The sequence below is a fragment of the Rissa tridactyla genome, chromosome 5 (assembly GCF_028500815.1).
Source record: "Rissa tridactyla isolate bRisTri1 chromosome 5, bRisTri1.patW.cur.20221130, whole genome shotgun sequence".
NCBI lineage: Eukaryota > Metazoa > Chordata > Aves > Charadriiformes > Laridae > Rissa > Rissa tridactyla.
In genome coordinates this window covers 41,309,691-41,328,335 of record NC_071470.1, presented here as the reverse complement: position 1 = coordinate 41,328,335, position 18,645 = coordinate 41,309,691, and the positions used below count along the sequence as shown (strand labels likewise).

At 65.3% G+C, this 18,645-nt stretch overlaps 3 protein-coding genes across 5 annotated transcripts; 1 reads left to right on the top strand and 2 right to left on the bottom strand.

Moving 5' to 3' along the window:
* The first annotated feature begins 1,290 nt into the window (after window positions 1-1,290).
* LOC128910320 (C-type lectin domain family 4 member F-like) lies at window positions 1,291-4,698 on the top strand. Its single transcript, XM_054203384.1, has 7 exons — window positions 1,291-1,790; window positions 1,933-2,043; window positions 2,176-2,256; window positions 2,628-2,684; window positions 2,802-2,953; window positions 3,142-3,254; window positions 3,329-4,698. Exons 1-7 carry the CDS (start codon window positions 1,724-1,726, stop codon window positions 3,483-3,485), a joined length of 738 nt encoding a protein of 245 aa, XP_054059359.1. The 5' UTR covers window positions 1,291-1,723; the 3' UTR covers window positions 3,486-4,698.
* A 200-nt stretch (window positions 4,699-4,898) lies between these two features.
* On the bottom strand, window positions 4,899-6,159 carry AP5S1 (adaptor related protein complex 5 subunit sigma 1). The gene is made up of 2 exons (XM_054203385.1): window positions 5,942-6,159; window positions 4,899-5,466 (listed from the first exon to the last, which is right to left on the bottom strand). The coding sequence occupies exons 1-2, from the start codon at window positions 6,118-6,120 to the stop codon at window positions 5,040-5,042; spliced, it is 606 nt and encodes a 201-aa protein (XP_054059360.1). The 5' UTR covers window positions 6,121-6,159; the 3' UTR covers window positions 4,899-5,039.
* Window positions 6,160-7,082: 923 nt separating this feature from the next.
* CDC25B (cell division cycle 25B) lies at window positions 7,083-14,371 on the bottom strand. 3 transcript variants are annotated; one of them, XM_054203676.1, is made up of 16 exons: window positions 14,143-14,371; window positions 13,722-13,846; window positions 12,945-12,996; window positions 11,752-11,793; window positions 11,443-11,479; window positions 11,186-11,293; window positions 10,986-11,105; window positions 10,627-10,761; window positions 10,400-10,474; window positions 9,946-10,122; window positions 9,715-9,810; window positions 9,324-9,386; window positions 9,129-9,227; window positions 8,690-8,823; window positions 8,451-8,562; window positions 7,083-8,198 (listed from the first exon to the last, which is right to left on the bottom strand). In XM_054203676.1, exons 1-16 carry the CDS (start codon window positions 14,259-14,261, stop codon window positions 8,058-8,060), a joined length of 1,635 nt encoding a protein of 544 aa, XP_054059651.1. In that variant the 5' UTR covers window positions 14,262-14,371; the 3' UTR covers window positions 7,083-8,057. The 3 variants fall into 3 exon arrangements, with proteins under 3 accessions (XP_054059651.1, XP_054059653.1, XP_054059654.1); XM_054203678.1 differs by lacking the exon at window positions 9,129-9,227; XM_054203679.1 differs by lacking the exons at window positions 12,945-12,996; window positions 14,143-14,371 and having other exon boundaries at window positions 13,722-13,798.
* Window positions 14,372-18,645: the final 4,274 nt, after the last annotated feature.

Below are 18,645 nucleotides of genomic sequence, written 5' to 3'. Positions count from 1 at the left end.
CGGAGAAGGATGCTGACAGCGTCTACAAAATGCCAAGGAATAACAGAGAAGCTGCAGGTCTCTGCCAGGGCAGTAAATACAATCGCAGTAAGGGGAGAATTCAGTTAACCTCATAGAGACTCACAAATGTGAAACCAGCTTGGATGTGGAAATGATGCTCGAGGTCCCACATGGGACCTCTTCCTGCACCGTGTCCACCGAACTAAAGAGAAGGGCACTTTAATGGGAAAATGTATTAAAAGGAAATTAAATGGAGCAGCTGAAAGGGTGAGGGCTTGCAGGTGAGGTGGAGAACTTGGAGAAGAGCCGAGTGTGGCTGCAGGGACCCTCGGCCATGGCCCCTCGCTGCCCACATGGGGCTGCCTCTGATTCAGTGCTGGCAGCCGGCTCCAAGCCAGATGGCAACTCAGCTGGAGCTCAGGGGGTGAGGGACATGGGGACGGCACTGTCACCGCAGCTGGTGGCGGCCAAGCTGGGGGGTGTCCGTGCCCTGGGGAGGGGGAGCGGGGAAGGGGAAGAGCAGGGAGGAGCAGGAGGATGAAGGTCTGCCCATCACAAGGCCACTGGTGCAGCCCCGGGGGACAGACCCGTGCCCAGGGGGTGCAGGGGCAGCTGGGCAGAAACGCACCCCTGGGCTTTTTGGCAATTCCTGCATTTGCTGGAAAATCATTGTTGCTGCATGTTTGAAGCTATTTCTGGTGTCTGTGTTAAACACGATGATGGTTTGGGCCAAAATGGGGAAAAAAAAAACAACAAAAAACCAAAAACCAGAAGTTATGAAATACCATATCTGGGTGTTTACGGAGCAGAGCGCGGGCAGCTGGGGGCCTGGGGAGGTCTGCGCCACAGGCGGTGGTGCCAGGTGTCCCACCGCAGCGCCCGGGGACGGTGCTGGGAGGAGCTGGGCGGCCCCGAGCAGACCCTGTGGCAGCAGGCACCGACCTCCCCTTTGGGGTTCCCCGCCGGCAGGGAGCTCCTCCAGCCCAGGAGGGTCTGGGCAAAGGCTGCTTCCCCTGGTGCCAGAGGGCAGCTCCCCATGCCCGATTCTGCATGGATCCTGCCGGGATGGTGCCTGTCCTGGGCATCCGTCCTCACGCCCACTGTGCGGCTTTCCAGCCAGGCAGAGCACTGCCCGTGCACATCACTAATGTAGTAGTGATGATGATGATGATGACGATGACGACGACGACAACAGCCCTTCTCCTCATTTATAACAGGCCACTGCCAGCCCCATTTGAAGGCTGTCTGCTCTCCTGGCAAATAAGGAGGATGAAGGCTGGGAGCCCCCTGCACCACACCCGGCACACTGGGTTGGGCGCATCCCCCCCTGCCCCCGGCACCGAGACCAGGTTGCTGGTTCCCTCCTGGGATTCAGGGGTTCCCCCAGCATTTCTGCGTCTGAGGGTGGGAAACACTAATTGCAATTGAGACGAGCTTTGGGACAAAACCACAGGGTCAGTGGTTGGGGCAGGAGCTGGCCATGGGCTGGGGGTCCAGGGCTGGGATGTGGCTGCGTGCCCTGCATCGAGGATTGTCCCCAGATGATGCCGCTTGGGGCGGGAGGACACGTGTGACGCCCTGGCTGTCGTCAGGAACCGGCACCCACAAGCTGTTGCGAGTGCCTGGCTGCCCGGTTCCCTTTCCTGGCACTTCGGGCTGCCCTTGCCGGCGTGTGCCAAGGCTCCGGCAGGAAGCAGCTCCTTGAGCCGGGCTAGCTGCCGGGATGGTGGAGGCAGAGCCAGACCTGTATGAGAGACTGCAGATCCGTTACCCACCCAGCCCCACTCGAGGTAAGCCCTATCCCGCTGGGATGCAGGAGGAGCAGCTGGCTGACCCCCTTCCTTCCCCATCCCGGCTCCTCTCCTAGGCATGCCAGGGTCCACGGGGCTGGCTCAGACCTGACTCAGGGCACCTCCGGATTCTCTCCCGCAGTACTGGCACCTGGATCTCCTCCGGCTGCATCCCGCTGGACGCTGGGCACCGTCCTGGCCATGGGCATGGGGGTGGTCCTGGTGGCCACCCTGGCAGCCCTCATCACCCTGTGTAAGTGCTGCCAGGGGGATGGGAGCCGGTGATGGCTGTCGGGAGCTGGTGATGGCTGTCAGGAGCCGGGAGCGAGCAGGAGCCCACGGGCAGCCCTGGCACAGCGCTGACCCACGGCCCTGCCCTCCCCAGACGTGCAGGGCCAGGCGGACCTGCGGGCAGCACGGGCAGAGCTGGTGGCCATTGGAGCCCATCCGCTGCCTGACCCTGATGGTGAGTGGGACGCTGGGGCTGCCCCCAGTACCCCATCCCCTTGCCACCCAGCCCCTGTCCCAAGCCCCTGCCACCCGGCTCCTGCCTTACAGACCCTGTCCCCAGATGCTACTGTCCAGCCCCTGCCCCCAGCCCCTGTCCCCCAGCCCCTGCCACCTGGCTCCTCCCTTCCAGCCCCTGCCTCCAGCCTCTGTCCCCCAGCCCCTGCCTTACAGCTCCAGTACCCCAGCCCCTTGCCACCCAGCCCTGCCACCCAGCTCCTGCCACCCAGCCTGTCCCCAGCCAGCCCCTGTCCCTTTCCCCTGCCCTCCAGCCTCTGCCCAAGGCGGTGGGCACACCACTGCTAGCTCCTCTCCCTAACCCCGTGGCAGGTCCCTTGAACCCCAGTGAGAGCCCGTCAGCGGCGCAAAGGCGGAAGGAGCAGCTCGGTAACGTCCTTGGGGAGGCTGCGGGGTGTTGGGGGGGGTGACACCCGGCCCTGGGCTGCCCCGGCCCCTCTGGCCCTGGCAGCTGGCACCCCGACCCCACGGCTGCCCACTCCCCAGGGCGGTGGCTGCAGGGGCTGTCCCTGGGATGGCGGTACCACCAGGGGAAGATCTACTACTTCTCAAGGGAGCCGAAGCCCTGGAGTGAGGCAGAGGCCGCCTGCCGCTTCACCCACTCCTACCTCACCTCCATCACCAGCCTTGAGGAGCAGGTAGGTAACTGGGGCTGCAGCGCCCATCACCGCCCTCTCCTGCCTGCCCTGCCCTGCTGCTGCCTGCTCCTGTGTGTCCTCCTGCCTGCACATCCTCCTGCCCATGAACCCTCCTGCCCATGCATCCTCCTGCCCTCCTACTGTCTCCTACCTGTTCCCCCTGCCCACACCTGTGTCCTGTCCCACAGGACTACCTGGCGCAGGAAGCAAGGGGAGGATCCTACTGGATTGGGCTGACAGCCACGGGCCCCGGGGGCTCCTGGCGCTGGGTGGATGGAGCTACCTACTCCCAGGCCCAGAGGTGAGAGCAGGGCTTGGGAAGGGGGCGCCCGGCGCCCCCAGCACCTCCCTGCTGACCCCGCTCTTCCCCGGCAGTTTCTGGGCACCGGGGCAGCCGGACAGCACGGACCACGGGCAGTGGGGCCAGGAGGACTGCGCCCAGATCCACCCTGTGCGCAACGGCCTCTGGAACGACCACAACTGCAACTTCACCTTCCCTTGGATCTGCAAGAGGGACCTGAGCATGCCCTGACGCCCTGCTGACAGATCCCCTGCGGGCACGCTGCCGGCCCCGCTGCCAGCCCCCTCACCCCATGCAGCGTGCTGGATGAGCCCCCCCCGGCACCTCCGCTCCTCCCTGAAGCAGGGCAGATCCCCGGCCAGTGCCCGTGCCACGACACTGACGCCACCGCCGATGCTCCAGACCCCAATGCTACCCCCTGCACAAAGAGCCCTGATTGAACTTCTCCTGCTGCACCTCCCCAGCTGCCTCTTGCCCCCCCCACCCAGTGGGGGGTTGGCTCCATCACCCCCACAGCCCCCGGCAGGCAGCGAGGTCCCCTCAGCCCCTCTACCCTGCCCTGCCCACCTTGGGGACCTTTGCTGGCATCAACCATGGTGCCACATCTCTCATGTCATGGGCCTCCCATTAGTGCCGCGGGAGGGACAGATCCGTCCCCTCCCTTGCCCTGTGAGCGTGGTGGGAGGGGGTACCGGGACCCCTCTGTGCCTGCAGCCCCCAGCAGCGTGCCTGGCCAGATCCCACCCAGCATCATGTCCAGAGAGACGCACCATGGCTGAAGCCCGGCACCACCAATGCCCAGCGCCCCTCCCCAGGTTCTTCAGCTTTACCGGCGCAGTTATGGGGGGAAACATTTTGGGGTCCACCCCTCCCAGGCAGCCCCTCTGCAGGGACAGGCAGCACAGCCCATCTCCGGCATGCCGGCAGTGGCGAGAGAGCCAGGCACGATGGCTCCTGGCTCCCCGGCTCTCCTGGCACCCAGAAACTGCCGGGGCAGGACCTTGCTCACTGCTGTACCCTGTGGAGCCGGGAGGGTGGGTGCCAGCTCCTGCCACCTCCCAGGGTGTCACAGATGTCCCCTCCACCCCAAGCACACATCTGGGGACAACCGACCCCCCATGCTGGGGGCATGGCCGTGTCCTGCCTCGCTGCCTGTTGATTAAATCCTCCACCCCGGTGAGCGTGATGCAGCAGGGCTGGTTGCACACCCCCTCGCTACCTTGTCTGCCCTGGGGTCCCTCCTGTCCTGAGGTGACAGACCCCCATCTCTGGTCATCCTGTCCCACAGCAGAGGGACCTGAGCTGCCCATGGCTGCTGCTCCCCCACTGAGGACCCCCCACCTGCCCCAAAGCATCCAGACAGGGAAACCCCAACCTTCACATGGAGGGGACGGAGGCCCCCAGCACCCATCCATCCTTCAGGCTGGCTGGTGAGAGGTTTGCAGAACCCCCTGCGGGAGAATCACCTCTTTTTTAACGTCCATTTATGGCCCTGCAGAGCCATTGCCTGCGGTCCTGTGCACGCAGAGCTGTGCAGGAACATGGTGCCATCCCAGCTCCGGATGGATTTTTACGGGGATGGCTATTAGCAGTCCCCAGGCCTCCCAAGATGGTATCATGGGGATAAATGGATTAAAAACCTGCTCTTTGCCGGCTCGTTGCTCTTTATTCCTGAGCCACTTTTCCTCTCCATCCCACTGGGGCTTGGCGACCATCTCGGACCCCTCCCTTGCCTCTCCCGCCCCGAAATATCGGGGGGTGCCGGGCAGGGATGCCGGCTGTAGCTCAGCGGGATGCTTTGATGCCCATCTCCCGGTCCACTGCCTGGAGGAAGTGTTCGTTGAGGAAAAGCATCTGCCCGTGGGGCAGGAGACGATCGAGGAGGACGTCAGCGGCCTCGGGTCGGAGCAGGACGTCGGCGCCGGGGCCGAGGAGGCGCAGGGAGGCGAGCAGGCGGGGGGCCAGGCGGCGCAGGGTGATTTCGGCAAGCGATACATTCTCTTGGGGGTCACAAACCAAAGCGAAGGCGAGGGCCACGACCGACAGCCAGGCTACCGTCACCCGTTCGGGGAAGGGGTCCCCGGAGGGCAGCTGGAAAAGCCCCCCCGGGGCGTCTTGCAGCGACATCGGCTCATCGGGGAGCTGGGGGAGTTGGGGGGAGGACGGGCGCCCCGAGGATGACTGAAGCAGCTGGCACTGGGTGGCCACTTGCCTGGGAGAGAAGGGGGGACCCTTGTGTTAAGCCCCCCCCCCTCCATCCAGGGACAGGGTGACCCTGTCTATTGGGGGGACAGGGCTCGGTGGTGCCACGGCCCTGGGGGTCCCGCAGAGCCCTGTCCCCCCAAAAGAAGGCTGTCATAGCTCTGGGGGTCCCACTGAGCACAGAGCCCCCCAGGAAGGGGGTGTCACCACCCTGGGGGTCCTGCAAAGCCCAGGAGCCCCCCCCAAAAAGGGGGGTATCATGGCCCCAGGGGTCCCACTGAGCCTGGAACTGTCAGAGGTGGGGGGGTGCCAGAACCCTGGGACCGGCCAGAACCGGGGAACCGGTCCTGGGGGCCCTACCGAGCCCAGCATCCCCAGGAATGGGGGAGTCCCATGGAGGGGGCGTGTCCCGGCCCCGGGGGTCCCTCCGAGCCCAAACCGCCCCCCCCCCGCCCCGCCCAGGGAAAAGGGGGTGTCCCGGGTACCTGGCCACGGCCAGCAGCTGCTCCTTGCGGCGGAGGCGCTGCCGGGAGGGGTCCCCGGTGCCGGGGGGGGTGTCGGTCTCGGGGGGAGTACCGAAGGCGCGCGCGTACAGCACGCGGCAGGGGGCGGGGCGCGGGGGGCCGGGGCCGCCCAGCGCCAGCAGCACGAACGCCCGCACCATGGCAACGCCGCCGCGACCCCGGCCCCCACCACCGGTCCGCCCCGCCCCTCCCGCCCCTCCGCCGGCTGCCATTGGTCAGCGAGTGTGACGAAGGTCCCCGCTCAGATTGGCGCAGGGCGCGGGAGGGCAGAGATTGGCCGATGCGGAGGGCAGCGGCGGCGGCGATTGGTGAGTCCAGAGAGGGGAAGCTTGGCCCCCCACACGCTGCACTTGACAGGACCGGGCCGTGATTGGCCAAGGCTACGCGAGCGGCGCGCTGATTGGCGCATAGTGGGCTGGTGGGCGGGCTGGCGGAGGGGAAGAGGAAGTACGGCCTGGGAGGGGTGGCAGGGCCTGGGGGACAGCAGAGCCGTGGGCAACAGGGTCACCCCCGGGGACACAGGATCAGCCTGGGGATGGCAGAGCCTGGGGGAACGAGAGGGTCATCCCAGGGGCTGGAGGAGCCCAGGATCACCCCGGGGGCAGCAGGGCCGGGGGGGACAGGATTGCCCCGAGGGAGGGGGGGACAGGGAAACACAGCATCACCCGGGGGTGGTGGTGGGGCATGGCCTGAGGGACACAGGATCACCCACGCCAGGGGTGGCAGGGCAGGGGTGCCCCCCTCAGGTAGCTCTGCCCTGGCTGCAGGACCCCCCCCCCCCCCCCCCCCCGTCACCCCTCCAGCCCCACCCACGCATGGCCCTGAGGGGGGGCCCACAGCCCCTGCCCTGCAGGCCCCCCTCCATGGCCAAGCAGGAGTGGGGCAGAGCTCTCCCATAACCCAGCTGGGGCCATGCTGCCACCATCCCACTGTGCAGGGACAGCATTAAACAGGTCAATATTTGTCCCTGCCCCAGCCACTATCCCCCCAGGGAAGCCCCCAGCGAAGCCATTACCCCAGCCCTCTCCACCTCACCAAGCCCTCACACAGCCTGCCCCCCGCCAGCCTTTGCTTTGCATCAGTCACAGACAAGAGACACAGGTTTGTTCTTCCTCCTTGAGGAGTTATTAGCCAGGAGCGTAAAAAAACCCCCACGTATAAACATAAAAATGAATGAGACACATGAGTACAGCGTGACAGCGGCAGCTCCCGGCCAACGAAATGCTTCCCACCCTTCCCCAGGTCACAGGCAAGTGCTCAGCCCCGTGCCGCGGTGTCCCTGAGGTGCCACAGCTTAACCACTGCCTGGCTCTGGGGTCAGGGTGAAGCCCCTCCTGCCCCCCGCTGTTAGCCACAGCTGGCTTAGAAGAGGAGAACAAACTATTTTAAATAAAATGGGGGGGGGGGGGGCACCCAACAACAAAAAACCCCAAAGCAACCCAGGCTGATGCAGTCAGTGACTGCACCCACAGGGTGCGCCCCCCAGGCACCTGCCCCCACCCGGAGAAGGGCTGCAGAGGAGGTTTAAGTGCTTTTCTGCCTCAGTTCTGGCAATTAAGCCCCAGGCAGGGTCTAACCAGCTCCATGCCCTCCCCTCCCAGGGCTCAGCTGCAGCCCCATGGCTTTCCCAGAGCTGGCACAGGTGCCCTGGCCCAGGGTGCAAGGGAGGGGGGCTGTCACTGGCTTGGGGGGTTGCCCCACAGCCCTGGAGCCCCATTCCCTGCTCCGAGGGAGGGGAGAGCTGGGGGAGGCAGCCAGCACCCGCTACAGCTCTGCCCCCACCCCGGAGGCCCAGAGGAAGGTTTAACATGGCAGTGACTTATGGTCTGGGCTAGAGGGAGCAGTCCCAGACATTTCCCCCACACCAGCCACAATTTAGGATAAAACCTAAACCCTTTTTACCCTTTTCTAGGGTGAAAAGGGCTAAAAACCCACCCTGCTGCTGAGGTCAGTGATCCTGTGCAGGGCACCCGGCAGAGGAGGGCTGGGGAAAGCTAGGTTTTAGGGCTGGGAGATGTTGCCGGATGGCAGCCCCAGGGGGGCAGGGTGGGGGGTTACGGGGGTACCCCCAGAGCCATCAGAAGTTCTTGAGGCGACTATAGAGCTCCTGTTTGCTGCGCTCGCCCGCCCACGTGCGGCTCTTCAGGCGGAACTTGCGCAGGTCCTCCTTGAAATCCTCATGGTGCATGGGGCGATAGTCCTGGGGCTCGCAATGTGTCTGGGCACCCACAATGTGTCTGTCAGCACCTGCAGTGCAGCCCCTGCCCCCCACCCACGGGAAAACCCAGTACCCCAGGACCCTCAGCACAGACCCTTGCCCCTTGAAATACCATCCCCATGGAGGATGCTCAGCGCCAGACCCCTCTCTTCCCCCAGCAGGGCAGGGTTTGGGAAAGGGAGAGGGTGTTCCCCATGCCCCACCCCAAGCCCTCCCCTCCTGCCACACAGTCGGCAGAGGTGGGGGACTCACCTGGTACTGGGGGAAGAACTCCCGGTACCCCCCCTTCAAGACATAGAGCTCAGGGTAGTGGAGGTGGGGGTACTCATTACAGGCTCGGTCCTTCTCCCTGACGAACCGGCACCTGCGGGACAGGGGAAGGTGATGGGAAGGGGCTGCGGCAGGGATTGTCACCAAGCCAGGATCCAGCCGTGTCCGGGGAGGGTCCAGAAACCCCAGCATACACACACACACCCCCCGCCCCAACTCACATCCTGGGCCCCCTCTCAGAGGAGAACTCGCAGTGGAAGATGACGATCACCCTCTTGCTGGCGTCAAAGGGCACGATGGGCTTCTTCAGCAGGAAATCCTCCACATCCTGCTCCATCGGCAGGTTGACTGCACCCTGGGGAGGGAGACGAAGCACCTTCATCCCCCCACCTCCCATTTCATCAGGAGGAGGGGGGTCAGTACTCTGCCCGCAGCCTCCCCCATCACCCCCCATCTACAGGGGCACCATCACCCTTCCCCCCCTGCCAGTTGTGGCTCAGGACCTTTGGGGAGGGCTGCTCGACCCCTTGGGGGTGGAGGGGGGGGTGCTCAGGACCTTTGAGGGAGCCCAGCCCCTCTGGGATTTGATGAGTTTGAATTTCCCCCACCCCACAGGGGCCCCCCCACCCCACCCCGGAGGGGTGCAGCAGCAGTTCTGACCTTGATGTGGCCTCCCTCGTACTCGTAGGGGTACCTGCAGTCCACGATCACACAGCTCTCAATGAGGCTGCTGAACTGCCCTGTCAGCACTGCCACCATCTGCAGGGAAAGCCTGTCACTGAGGGGAGGAGCGCGGGGGGGGCCAGGCAGGCAGCCCCACAGGGGCAGTTCAGGGAGAGGCTGCTGATCCCTTACCGTTTCAGGAGAAATGTACTTCAGGTCCTGGTGCTTCCCTTCCACCGTCTGCAGCAGGTAAGCCTGGAGGACAGAAGGTGTGCTGTGTTCAAGATCCATCCCAGGGAGACCTCCCAGAGCAGAGGCTGTCTCCTGCTTCCCCCGACCTTGAGGACTGCTCCCCCAAGGGAGCCACAGACACGGCATGGTGCTGGCACTAGAGGAGCAGTGATCAGGCTCTCTATGCGTTACAAGGTCTGCAGGCTGGAAAGTCACAGCCCCAAGTCCCCAAGCAAGGGCCGCCACAGCTGGATTTGGGCTCTTGCACTGGTGCAGGGCTCTGCCGAAAGCCCCTCTGCTTCAGGAGGAAGGGGGCAGCACCCCCAGACCTCCAGCATCCCTGTGGCCCTACCTTGGAGAAGTCCCCAATGAGCTCCTGGTGGTCATTGGCCAGCAGGTTCTCAATCTCCTCATGGGAGAAGGACCTGGAGCGCAGCAGCCACGCTTTCTGCAGAGACACAAACCAGAGACATCCCCTCAGCATTAGCAAGGGCTCTGGCAGAGCCAGGGCATGGGCCAGTCCCACCAGCGAAGGGCGGACCATGACAAGGACACCTCGCCCCAAGGCTTCCCCATCACCCACCGGCTCTGCTGCTGCCTCCTCACTGGGGGTACCAGCCACGCTCCTCCGCCGCTTGGTCTTGACAGGGGTGTCCCTGTCCTGGGGCCGGTCTATCCGCTTCAGGATGGGCCTGATGACGCTGCTGGGCATTGAGGGTGAGCGGAAGAGCTGCCGGCACTTGCTACGCTTCGTGGGACGCTGTGTGGGGAGAGCCAATGTTGCTGCCTGGAGGTCTGTCATCCCCTCACATCATCCCCCCCAGCTCCTACCAGCACCGTGAGAGTGGGGGGACAAGGGTCCCACACTTTGGTGGCCACACACAACCCAGAAAGAGCTCAAAGCCCCCAGGCTGGTGCTGCTCACCAACCAGCCCCTTTGTGAGGGACCCTCACCCCCAGATTCCCCTTGGAGATGCTGGGGGGGAGGCCTGGGTCTCCATCCACCCCCCTGCCCCCTGGCCAAGGCTCCCACGTACCGGCTCTGCCTCCTCCTTCCTCACCAGCGGCGCAGTCAGCAGATTCTCCATCCCCTGTGGCACATCGGCATCGCTCTGCCAGGGCAGCAACCAGGAGGGCCATGGGGAGAGGTAGAGAGGAGCATGAAGGGGCCGAGTCCCACTGGCAGCTTCCCAATCCCCCTAAGCAGGGATGGACACCATGCCCAGGGCCCATCCACCCCCACAGACATCGGAGCCCTCCCTACCTTCATCTCCTCCTCATCCAGGATCTCCATGAAGCCATCATCTTCATCCTCAGACATGGAGGAGGTCAAGGAGCACCGGCGCAGTATGATGGGGCTATCTCCCTGGGGGAGATTTTCCTTCTCGGGGGTGTTGAACTGGAGAGGACATAGCCCACGGCTCAGGAGTGGGGCCAGCCCCACACCAGCCCTGTTTCAAAGCAGGATATCCCCTCCCCAGGCTGTAACTACCCCTTCAGCTCCCACATCCACAGATTTCCAGGTCAAACATGGAGGTTGGAGCACCAGGTCCCAGCTCAGCAGCTCCTGCAGCAGGAGGATCCATCCCCAGTGTCCCCCCGGAGCCCCCCAGTCCCTCTCACCAGCAGTCCAGGTGCAGAGACGGGTCTCTGGGCGAAGCGGTCCCTCCCCGCAGCCCCATCGCCAGCGGGCAGCCGGCTGCGCTGACCTGGCCTCTGAGGCTTCTTGAAGACAAACCCCTCCTGCAGCAGGGGGGCACAGCATTAGCATCCACCTGCCCCTTCCCCAGCACCACCTCCCTTGGCCTCACTGCCCCCCTCACCTTGTCCTCGGGCTCTCTCCGGCCGCTCTGCTCGACAGCCCTGTGGCCATTGAAGTCCCGGGAGTGGGAGATGTTCTTCAGGACCGGGCTGGCCCCCAGGAGCTCTGGCTGTGGGGCAGGCAGAGGGGTAAGAGATGCTGCACGACCCCTGCCCTCTCCAGCTCCATCCTCCTCCTCCTCCTCCCAGCTCAGCCAGCCAGGGGCACAGCAGGACCCGGCTTCCCTCCACTCAGCCCCGCAGAGCCCTCAGAACTTACCGACAGCGAGTGGATCCTCCGCATAAGGAGCTTATTGCTGCAAGAAACAGGGAAAGGAAAGGATTAAATGACAAATGGTGCCCTGGATCAGCGGTGTCCCACAAAAGCTGGCGTGGCCCACCCCCCCATCCCCCGGGTCCCCGCAGCAGGGTGAGACCTCTCCAGAGCTGTCACAGCTCCCAAAGGACCCTGGGGCAGCAACTCCCGCAAGCACAAAGCGCCACCCATACACTAATCCAGACCCTGGGAAGGGCACAGAGACAGCCTGGCTTTCGGGTCTGGGCACAGGGACAGAGCCCCTTCACTTACTCTTTGAGAACTCTCCCGGACTCCAGGATTGCTTTCTCAAAGCTGCATGGAGAAGAAAGCCAGGGTTAGGGGAAATTGAACCCTGTGCCCCAGCCCAGGAGCCCCGGGGACGGGCAGCCCCAGCCCTTACAGTGTCCCCAACCCCATTCAGAGGCTGGCAGCGCCCCAGGGAGAGCAGCCCAATGGCGGGGGCTTTCAGTCCCACAAAGGGTTAAAGCCCCATCTGGACATTGCAGGTTTCAGACCGGGGACCCCAATCCGGGGCTGGGGGTAGATGGGGGGGAGGGCAGCACGCCGGGGTGGTCCAGGGCACCCCAATGACCTCGCTCCGCGCCCAGACAAAGCCGGCAGCAGCGGCGCCCGCTCTCCACCTGTATGTAAATCCGCCCGCGGCAGGGATGCTGGCCGGCAGCCATATGGCCATGCTGGCGGCACGCTGTGGCAGGACGGGAACCGGCACGTCCCCCACAGCTGAACACACCCAGCCCCATGGCTGCTGCCCTGGCCCCACCATCTGCCCCCAGTTACTCATTCACCCAGCACATCTGCTAGAGCTGGGCTCTGCCAACGGCTGGGTGAAGCCACCAGCACAGCAAAAGCATGGGGGGTCTCGGGTGCACCTCTCCAACAAGGGGGACTGGCAGCAGGTACAGTAGGCAGAGCCCCTCACCCCCGCACAGAGAGCTTTGCTCTCAGCTGAATCCTACACCCCCCCAACCTGCATCCCCACCCCATGGGGCCAGTGCAACAGCACCCCAAGGCAGGGTGGGGGGAGGCGGGGGGGCTGTTGGGAGCCCAGGGGGGTGTTCAGCACCCTTGCTCCGCTGCATGGCAAGGCAGGGAGCTGGCAACCAGCCGTCCCTGCCAGTGCAGCCCGGAAGAGGATTTGGCCCGGCCGCACCAAGGCAGCACCGTGCGGGCTTCCTGCCTGCACCCGCTGCCAGAACCCTGCCTGCAGCAGGGCTGTGCTGAGCACCGGCGCCGACGTCCCCGCTCTCCCTGGTGCGGGGTGGTTTCTCACCCCTCTAGAAGTAAATTTTGTGGGGGGTGCACAGTTGGAAGCACAGCCCCCCCCCAGCAAGGCTGGGACCAGGCACTGCAGGCAGCTCAGGGCAGGCAGGGCCTGACACTGCCTGCGGGAGGCAGGGGGAGGGCGAGGGGGGAGCCCTGGGGGGAAAACAGGGAGCACTCACACTTCCTCCAGCACCGCGGGGTCCTCCTGCGTGGGGGAATCCAGCCCCACTCCTGTGGGAACAAGGGGCAGGGGTAGCACCGGGGGAGAGAAATCGGGCCCCGCTGGGGATCGAGCCATGCCCTGCCCCGGGCCCGCTTCGGCACAGCGCCGGCTCTGCTCCTGTGGGGCTCTTTGCAGGAGGCAGCCGGGCAAAGGAGCGCCCCCACATCCCGGCTGTGCTTCCCCACTGCTCCAGCCGGTGCTGGGGAAGGGGTCAAAGCCAGTGGTACCCACTGTGTGCTCACAGAGGGGCCCTCGCCCACCCCCCCAGTGTGGCAAGGGGGATGGCACTGACCCTTGAAGCACCCACCCTGGCCAAGATGTCCCACGTCACCCCGGCCAGGGACCCCGCTGGGGTGGTCCATGGCCAAGCCCCCAGGGAGCAGGGTGGGGGCTCTTGGCCATCGTCCCCCACAGGGAAGGGATCGAAGTCGGAAGCACCAAGAAGGAAGTCCCAATTTGAAGCTGGCGCGGGTTAAGTGCCTGGCGGGAGTGACTCAGAGCAGGGCCGGGAGCTGGGAGCAGAGTAGGGGCCCAGCTCCCACGTGCACCCCAAGAAGCCCCCAGCCTCAAACCCCCTCCCTGTCTCGCCAGCCACATGCAGGGGGCCCCTGCCCACGCATCCTCCACCCCACTGCCAGGGGACATCCCCCCACCATGCCACAGCTCCCTGTGCACGGCCTCAGTCCCTGGGAGAAGGGGGGGGGGGGGGGGTGCAGCAGCGCCCATCACTCACCCGCATCGGAGGACTCGGAGGAGACTGAATCCCGGGAGGAGTCGGAGGCCACCGACTCTTGGGACAGGCTGGACCACTGTCGCTGGAGGACCCCGGCGACCCTCCGCTTTGGGGTATCCCAGTGGCTGCAGGCAGAGCGGAAGGGGGATCAGACCGCGGGAACGTGGCACCCCGCGATGCTCCTCGCCCTTTCCTTGGGGGTGGGGGGGCAGGGTCAGCATCAGGGGCTAAGCGGGTGGCCCAAAACGCCTTAACACCCCCCGCCCCCGCCCCGGCAGGGTGCCACCGGCGGGCTCAGCACAAGCTGCCCTCAGCCACGCGTGTCCGGCAGGGGGAGCCACGCATGGGGCACCCCCCGGGGCCAGCAAGAGCCACGCGTGGGGCAGCCCACCCCCCTCCACCCCCCCCCGGCGCCGCTCACCTGCCCAGCCCCGCCAGGTTGTCCATGTCCAGCGCCAGCGTGGTGACCGGGGACATGCCCGCTCGACCCGCCGCCAGCCTGGGCATCCCACGGCGGCCGGGGCCGCCCCGCGCCGCCATGCGGGTGCAGGAAATGAAGCTAAAAATCAATTAAAAAAAAAAAAAAAAAACCAAGGATGCCTATTTTTCCCGCGGCGCCGCGCCGTGCCCGCCGCCCTGTCCGGTTCGGCGGGGCCCGGCCGGGCGCGCGCCTGCCGCCGCCCCTATTTATATTCGAAAAATAACAGGGGAGCGGCGCGGCGGCAGCCAATGGGGAGGCGCCGGCCGGGCTCGCGGGACAAGGACCCGCCCCCCCGGGGGGGGTTGGGGGGGGCCACGGACCGGGGGGGGTGGGGGGACACGGGGGGACAAGGCCCAAAGTGGGGGCAAGACACCGCGGGGGGCGGGGGGGGCGCAACAGGGAGGTGGGGGGTGACACACATGGCTGGGGGGGACACGGCCCAAAGTGGGGGCAAGGCACCGGGGGGGGGGGCAGAATCGGGAGGTGGGGGGTGACACACATGGCTGGGGGGGGACGCAGCCCAAAGTGGGGTCAAGGCACCGGGGGGGGGGACGGGGCACAATCGGGAGAGGGGTGGCATATGTGGTTGGGGGGAGCATGGCCCAAAGTGGGGGCAAGGCAGTGGTGGGGGGGCATAACGGTGTGGGGGACGCACACATGGCTGGGGGGCATGGGGGGACATGGCCCAAAGTGGGGGCAAGGCACCAGGGGGGCAGAGCCGGGGGAGGGGGCGGGGGGACATGGCGGGGGCTTGATGTACCGAAGCTGGGGGAAGGGCACAGAGGGGGTGCATGGCCAGTGTGGTACATGGGGGGAGGCATGGCTGGGGGGGGCATGGGGGTGGGGGCATGGGGGGGGACAGGGGGACATGGCTGGGAGACGTGGAGGGGCACATGGCTGGGGGGAGTATGGAAGGGTGTGTGGCTGGGGGGACATGGAGGGGGACGTGGCTGGGGAGACACAGAGTGCTGTATGACTTGGCGGGGGGGAAACACGGGAGGGATGCGTGGCTGGGGTGGGAGGGGAGGAGGATGCGTGGCAGGGGGAACATGGAGGGGAGCATGGCTTGTGGGGACATGGAGGGCTGTATGGCTGGGGGTGTGGGGGGGGGGCATGACTGGGAGGGGACATGGAGAGGTGCCTGGCTGGGGGTACACGTGGCTGGGGGGGACTGCATGGCGGGGGGCACGGCTGGGGAGGGTGAGTGGTGGGTCTGCGAGGGCAGGCATGGATCAGTGTCCCTGGGTGGTGGTGCAGCCCTGGGGGGTCCCGGTGTTCGGACACGGGACCCTCCTGGCCCCCCCCCGGCCCCCAGCCACATGCCAGCCCCATGGCCCAGAGCAGGCACTGGGCTCAGCCCCAGTGCGATCTGGGGTCATACTGGGGGCCAGCCCCACATTGGGAAGGGAAGGGGGCCAGGCTGTACCCCTCAGCCCCGAGCCCGAGGGAAGAAGCCGGAAAGTCAAAATACCCCTTCCCAAGCGGAGCGCACCCCAGGCTGGGGGTACCGGGGCTACCACTGCCCCTCACCCCACTGTACCCCCGGGGTCCTGGCTGGGTGCCCCCCCACTCCTCCCATGCCAAAGCCACGTGCCATGTCACCAGGCTTGAAACCCAAACCTGCTGCCCTGTTCCCCAGCCTGGTACCCCCCTCCATCCGTCTGTCTGCCTGGGGAGGGGGTCTCCAGCCTGTCTGGGGGCTTTCTGATGGAAAGCCAGGCAGGAATGTGCCGGACGGCTGCAGCCTGGGTGGCCGTCCTGGCCTGTCATCCATTGTCCCCGGCCCCATTCTTTCCTTTCAGAGGGGAAAAGAAAAGAGGAGGGGGTGGCCGGGGTGGAGACCCCTCCTCAGCTGGGGCAGGGCAGGGGAGGGAGCAGCTGGGGGAGCGTTTGACCCCACTGGCTGCCATGACACCCCCGTAGTGGCCAGATTCTGCTCTCCTGGAGCAAGTGCAGGGCACGGGGGTCCCGCATCCCACCGGCCCAGGGATGCCGGGCACGTCCCAGCACATCCCAGTACAGCAGCGGGGCTGGGGATCAGTGTTGCTGTGGGCTGGGGGTCCCCGGGGTGTGGGGAGCAGGGCTGCAGCACCCCGGGGTGCCCCAGGGAGGAGGACAGGCAGCTCTGGGGGGGGTCCCCAGCCCCCCAGCTGGGCGGCTGTGGAACGCCCTCCCTGGCCACCAAGGGCTTTAATTGCTTCCAGCCACCCGAGGTTGGGCTGGGGGCTGGGGGCACGGGGGGGGAGGGGGGGATGGTGCAGGAGGGGCTTCAGGGGCTGGAGGAGGCTGGCTCGCTTTAATAGCCGCACAGCAAGAGCTGCCATAAAGATTACTCTAATTAACGAGGGCGGGGTGGGGGGCTGTTGGCAGCGGCAGGGCTGGCTCGAGGTGGGGCTGGACCCCCCTGCCCCGCAGCCCCACGGCGTCCCACCCCACTGGGCAGCTGCAGGTGTCCCACCACCTCCCCAAGCCCCTCACCCAGCCTGGACTGCCGCAATGTAGGACCCTCACCTGGGGGACAACACACCCCCACACTTCAGGAAATAATCCCACAGCATCCCCTTTCCCTCTAGTTTCCTTCACAACCTGAGTGATCTGGGCAGGAATATGCACCAAAAATGCCAACATCTTCCTCAAGAGCATTTGCCTGGACATGGAAAACCTGTTTTCTGCCCCAAAAGGCAAAGCGTGCCCATCCAACTGTTTTTTTTTCCCAAATTCTTTATAGCTGTGGCTGGTTTTTCATGGGGGGCCCTCACTGCCGTGCATGGGGTGGCCATGGCAGAACCCCGGTGCTCTTGGTGCTGGCACCGGGGCTGGGATGATGCAGAGAAGCAGGAAGCCATGTATCAGTGCCAGCTCCTCGGCGCTGGCTCCAGGGGATCTGTGGGGCAGGGTCGGCCTCGGCCCCACACGTGGCGTGGCATAGCATGGCGTGGCATGACGGCAGGGGATGCAGGAGGAGGGTACCAGCCTGTGGCTCCCTCTCTGCTGGCGCCCTGTCATTGAGGGATGGAGCATCCTGTGGTCCCTGTAGTCCCCGGTGGTCCCCAAGCTCCTGTGTGGCAGCTTGCGGGCAGCACGCGCACCGACGTGGCTGGTGTGACCGTGGGCATTACAAAGCCACCAGCCCCAGCTTGGAGAGGTGGTGAGGATTATGGCAAGTGGGGGGGTGTCACCCGCCTCCCGAGCCGCGGGGCGTGTGGGGCTGTGGAGTGCCTCAGCACCAAAATACAGGATTTGAGAGATTTCAAAGACTTCAGAGTTTGATGAGCTAGAGGGGCAGAGTTAGGAGGAGGAAGAGGATGGCGGCAGCAAGATGCCGAGGGGCTGGCAGTGGTGGTGGCACTGGAAGTGGCTTTGCTGGCACATCCGGGACGCACAGCCATGGCGGAGGCTCTGGGCGAGGCTGCAGTTTCGGAAGTTGCGGCTGGAGGATCCTGGGGCTCCCCGAGCAAAACCTCCCCACCCCAAAGCATCCTTGGCAGTGATGGGGAGGAAGCTGCGGGGGGGGGCAAAGGGGCGTCTCCGTCCCCCCCCTTCCTGTTTTGCTGCTTTCTGCTCCGCGCACCCAGGGGAGGCTGCGACTGCTGCCCGTTCCTGCGACTCAGGGCCTGGGGACGGTGGCTGCTGTGATGAACCCTGCCCTGTCGTGGAGAGGGTGGTTCTGGTTCAATATGCCGAATTTGGTTCTGGTTTGACCAAAAATAAACCCTTTCAGGCCACTTTTATCTTCAGCGAGTACCAAACCATGAGTGAAACCCCATTAGCCCCCCCTCTCTCGCAGCTGCTGTGGCCAGAAGAGGCGTGGGGTAGGGAAACTGAGGCACGCATCCTGCAGGGCTGCTGGCGGCAGAGACGGAGCTCCCGTGTCCAGACCCTGCCGTAGCAAGGGAGCAGCAGGGACCGAGCAGGCGGTAGCGGCAGATAAACCGCCCCATCAGCGGGAGCCATCCCCATGCTGTCCCCGTCCCACCTCACTGGGGACCGAGCCACGAATGGGGCTTATCGCTGTGCCCAGCGTCTCACTCGCCCCTGGTATCACAGCCCTCAGTACCATAATCTGCCCATCCCTGCCCGTGTGCCGGGACAGCCGAGCAGCCCCACGGGGTGACAAGCCACGGCACCAACCCCGCACGTCCCGGCTTGGTTCGTGTCGCACTTTCAGCCGGCTCCTCTGCTTGGCTTTGCCCGGCAGGAGCCTGCAGTCCAGCTGCCAGGATCCATGGCTGGGAGCCTGGAGCCACGTGCGGACCTTGGAGGGAGCCAGGCTTGTGGACTACCACCAGGGCGACCAGGGAGTCCTGGCTACCTACACAAAAACATGGCTGGTTCTACTGGTAGCCCTGTGCCAGGGAGAGATGGTATTTGGGCCAAGTGTCTGTCCCAGCTGAGATGTCCACCCCAGCTAAGATGTCCATCCCACCTATAGTGCCCATTCCA